The 2,348-nt window shown below is 36.8% G+C and overlaps 1 protein-coding gene across 1 annotated transcript; it reads left to right on the top strand.

The window, feature by feature from the left end:
* The first annotated feature begins 439 nt into the window (after positions 1-439).
* Positions 440-844, top strand: LOC132612884 (uncharacterized). Its single transcript, XM_060326960.1, has one exon. It carries the CDS (start codon positions 440-442, stop codon positions 842-844), a length of 405 nt encoding a protein of 134 aa, XP_060182943.1.
* Positions 845-2,348: the final 1,504 nt, after the last annotated feature.

The raw sequence follows: 2,348 nt of genomic DNA, 5'->3' as shown, positions 1-2,348 counted from the left end.
ATCCAAACAAGGACCTCAGTAAACTGATGTGGAGGGATGCTTTAGCCCATCAAATAAGGAAGTTTGAAGCCTTGATATGGGAAATTAAGAAAGAAAATGTTGAAGCATATCAATACCTCATGGAAATTCCCCTGGACAAATGGACAGTTAGCCATGATGATGGAAAAAGATGGGGAGTGTTGACAACAAATCTTTCAGAGTCGTTCAACGGAGTTCTGAAGAAAGCACGAGGCTTGCCTGTCACTGCTATGGTTAAATTGTCATTAGGGCAAACTGTTGAACGGTATACTCGTAGGTCTCAAATAGTGCAGCAACTTCTGGAGCAAAATGAACTATGGACGGGGAGGTTCAAAATGAAGTGGGAAAAGAACTATGAAAGTTCAAAAAGGCACTTTGTTTATGATTGGAATATACCACAGGGGTAAATGAGATTAGATCTATGCAGGTTGATGGTATTGGTGGTAATCCTCACCGTGTTTCACTGAATGAAAAAAAATGTGATTGTGGAAAATGGGCTAATTTGCAGTTTCCATGTTCACATGTCATGAAGGTTACCGAAAGAATGGGAGGATTGGCTAGAAATTTTGTCAGCGAGCATTTCACAATAGAGAATTATGCTACAACATATTCTGGGTCATTCTCGTCAGTTGGGCACGAGGCGTATTGGCCATCTCCAAGTTTTAGAATGACAAGTAATGAACTCTATCGTCGTCCCAATCGACCAAGGACAACTAGAATTCCTAATGAGATGGATTGTGGTCCTGCAGTATATGGGCGAGCTTGCGGGTTGTGTAGGCAAACTGGACATGATAGGCGTCAATGTCCAACCCGTAGTCAAACTTAGTGTTAGTCGAGTTTGTCAAGTTATTATATTAGTTCATTAGTAATCGGTTAATTTTTTTTTTTTACTTCTTTATTTTATATGATCAATATGCTCAGTTTCCTAAATTTTATGTACGAGTGATCAATACGTGTTTCCTAAATTCTCTACTATGTATACTTGAGCATGCACATCTGACATGAGCTTAATTTTCTTGTTAACCAATTTTGGAATCTTACTGAAGATCCATTTCCTAAATACTACACTGCATGAGATGAGATGAATATAGCTCTAGACTATAAATGAGATGAATATAGCAGAAAATCTAAGTCTCTTCCAACAAGTATTTGGCTAGCCTCATTACATAGAAATATTCATCTTAGACATCTCTTCCAACAATTATTTGGCCAGCCTCATTACATGAAACTTTTGTGAAGTTCAGCACCTGTACTAATCTTTTCTAGTTCTCGAAAAATTAACTAAATGCATAACCAGTAGAAATAAACCAGCACCTGTATGAATAAAGTGAAGTTCAGCATCTGTGTGAATAAAGTGAAGAAATACATATAAATGCCTCATGGAAATCTTTTCATAAAATTTCACTTCTTTGCACCATAGCTGAATACAAAAAGCAAAAAAAGACTAATACCCATAGATGTTTCTTTTCCAGCTTCAAAACAACACCAGCAGTGAGAAAAAAAAAATCATTCCTACTAAACAGACATGAGCCCGTTTGGATTAGCTTATTGCTTTTGACTTATAAGCTAAAAGTCATAAGTTAGAAATTCTAACTTATAAGCCAATCCAAACAGGCTCCTAGTCAATACCAGGTCTACAAAATCTTCTTCAGTACATAAAATAAGTAAATAAACTGCTCATGGATGATCAAAATAAGTACACATCTTGAAGGTTAATGTCAATCATGACTTGCTAGCAAAAACCAAATACAATCATGACTTCCAATTAAAACTTCTTTGCACCATAGCTAATACATCGTAGCTGAATACAAAAAGCAAAAAAAATAATAATACACCAACTGAATACACCATAGCTATTCTTTTTCCAGCTTCAAAACAACACCAGCAGTGAGCAAAAAAAAAAAAAAAAAAGATCATTCCTACTAAACTAGATCAGCGAGATTATGTGCCTTCATCTTACTTACAAGCCAAACTATTAGTGATGCATTCATTTCTTTTTGCTTCTACCTTGCTGCTTTTTACTTCTACCGCGCTGCTTTTTAATCCTACCATGTTGATCAAGAAAGTGACTCCCTGTCGCACAACGCTTATGAATAATTTTACGCTTCTGCCTCATTGATGGTTCACCATCCACTTCATCGTTGGAATCATCCAACTCATTACCTTGTATCTCAATATTGGAGTCCTGCCCATCATCTCTATTAGTGGCCTCAGGGATATCGATGGACATTTGCACAGGCGATGAGTTGAAAACAGGACCATTCTCAACAAATATATTCTCAAAAGACGAAAGACTTGGATCTCTTGAATATTGTGGAGTTTGTGGCGTC

This window comes from Lycium barbarum, chromosome 10 (assembly GCF_019175385.1).
Source record: "Lycium barbarum isolate Lr01 chromosome 10, ASM1917538v2, whole genome shotgun sequence".
In the NCBI taxonomy this organism is placed as follows: domain Eukaryota; kingdom Viridiplantae; phylum Streptophyta; class Magnoliopsida; order Solanales; family Solanaceae; genus Lycium; species Lycium barbarum.
The sequence above is the reverse complement of the archived record's forward strand: the minus strand, read 5'-3'. Positions and strand labels throughout refer to the sequence as shown.

What these genes read in the sequence shown, in the direction of transcription:
- LOC132612884 (XM_060326960.1), top strand. Translation starts at nt 440, where the DNA reads ATGCAGGTTGATGGTATTGGTGGTAATCCTCACCGTGTTTCACTGAAT.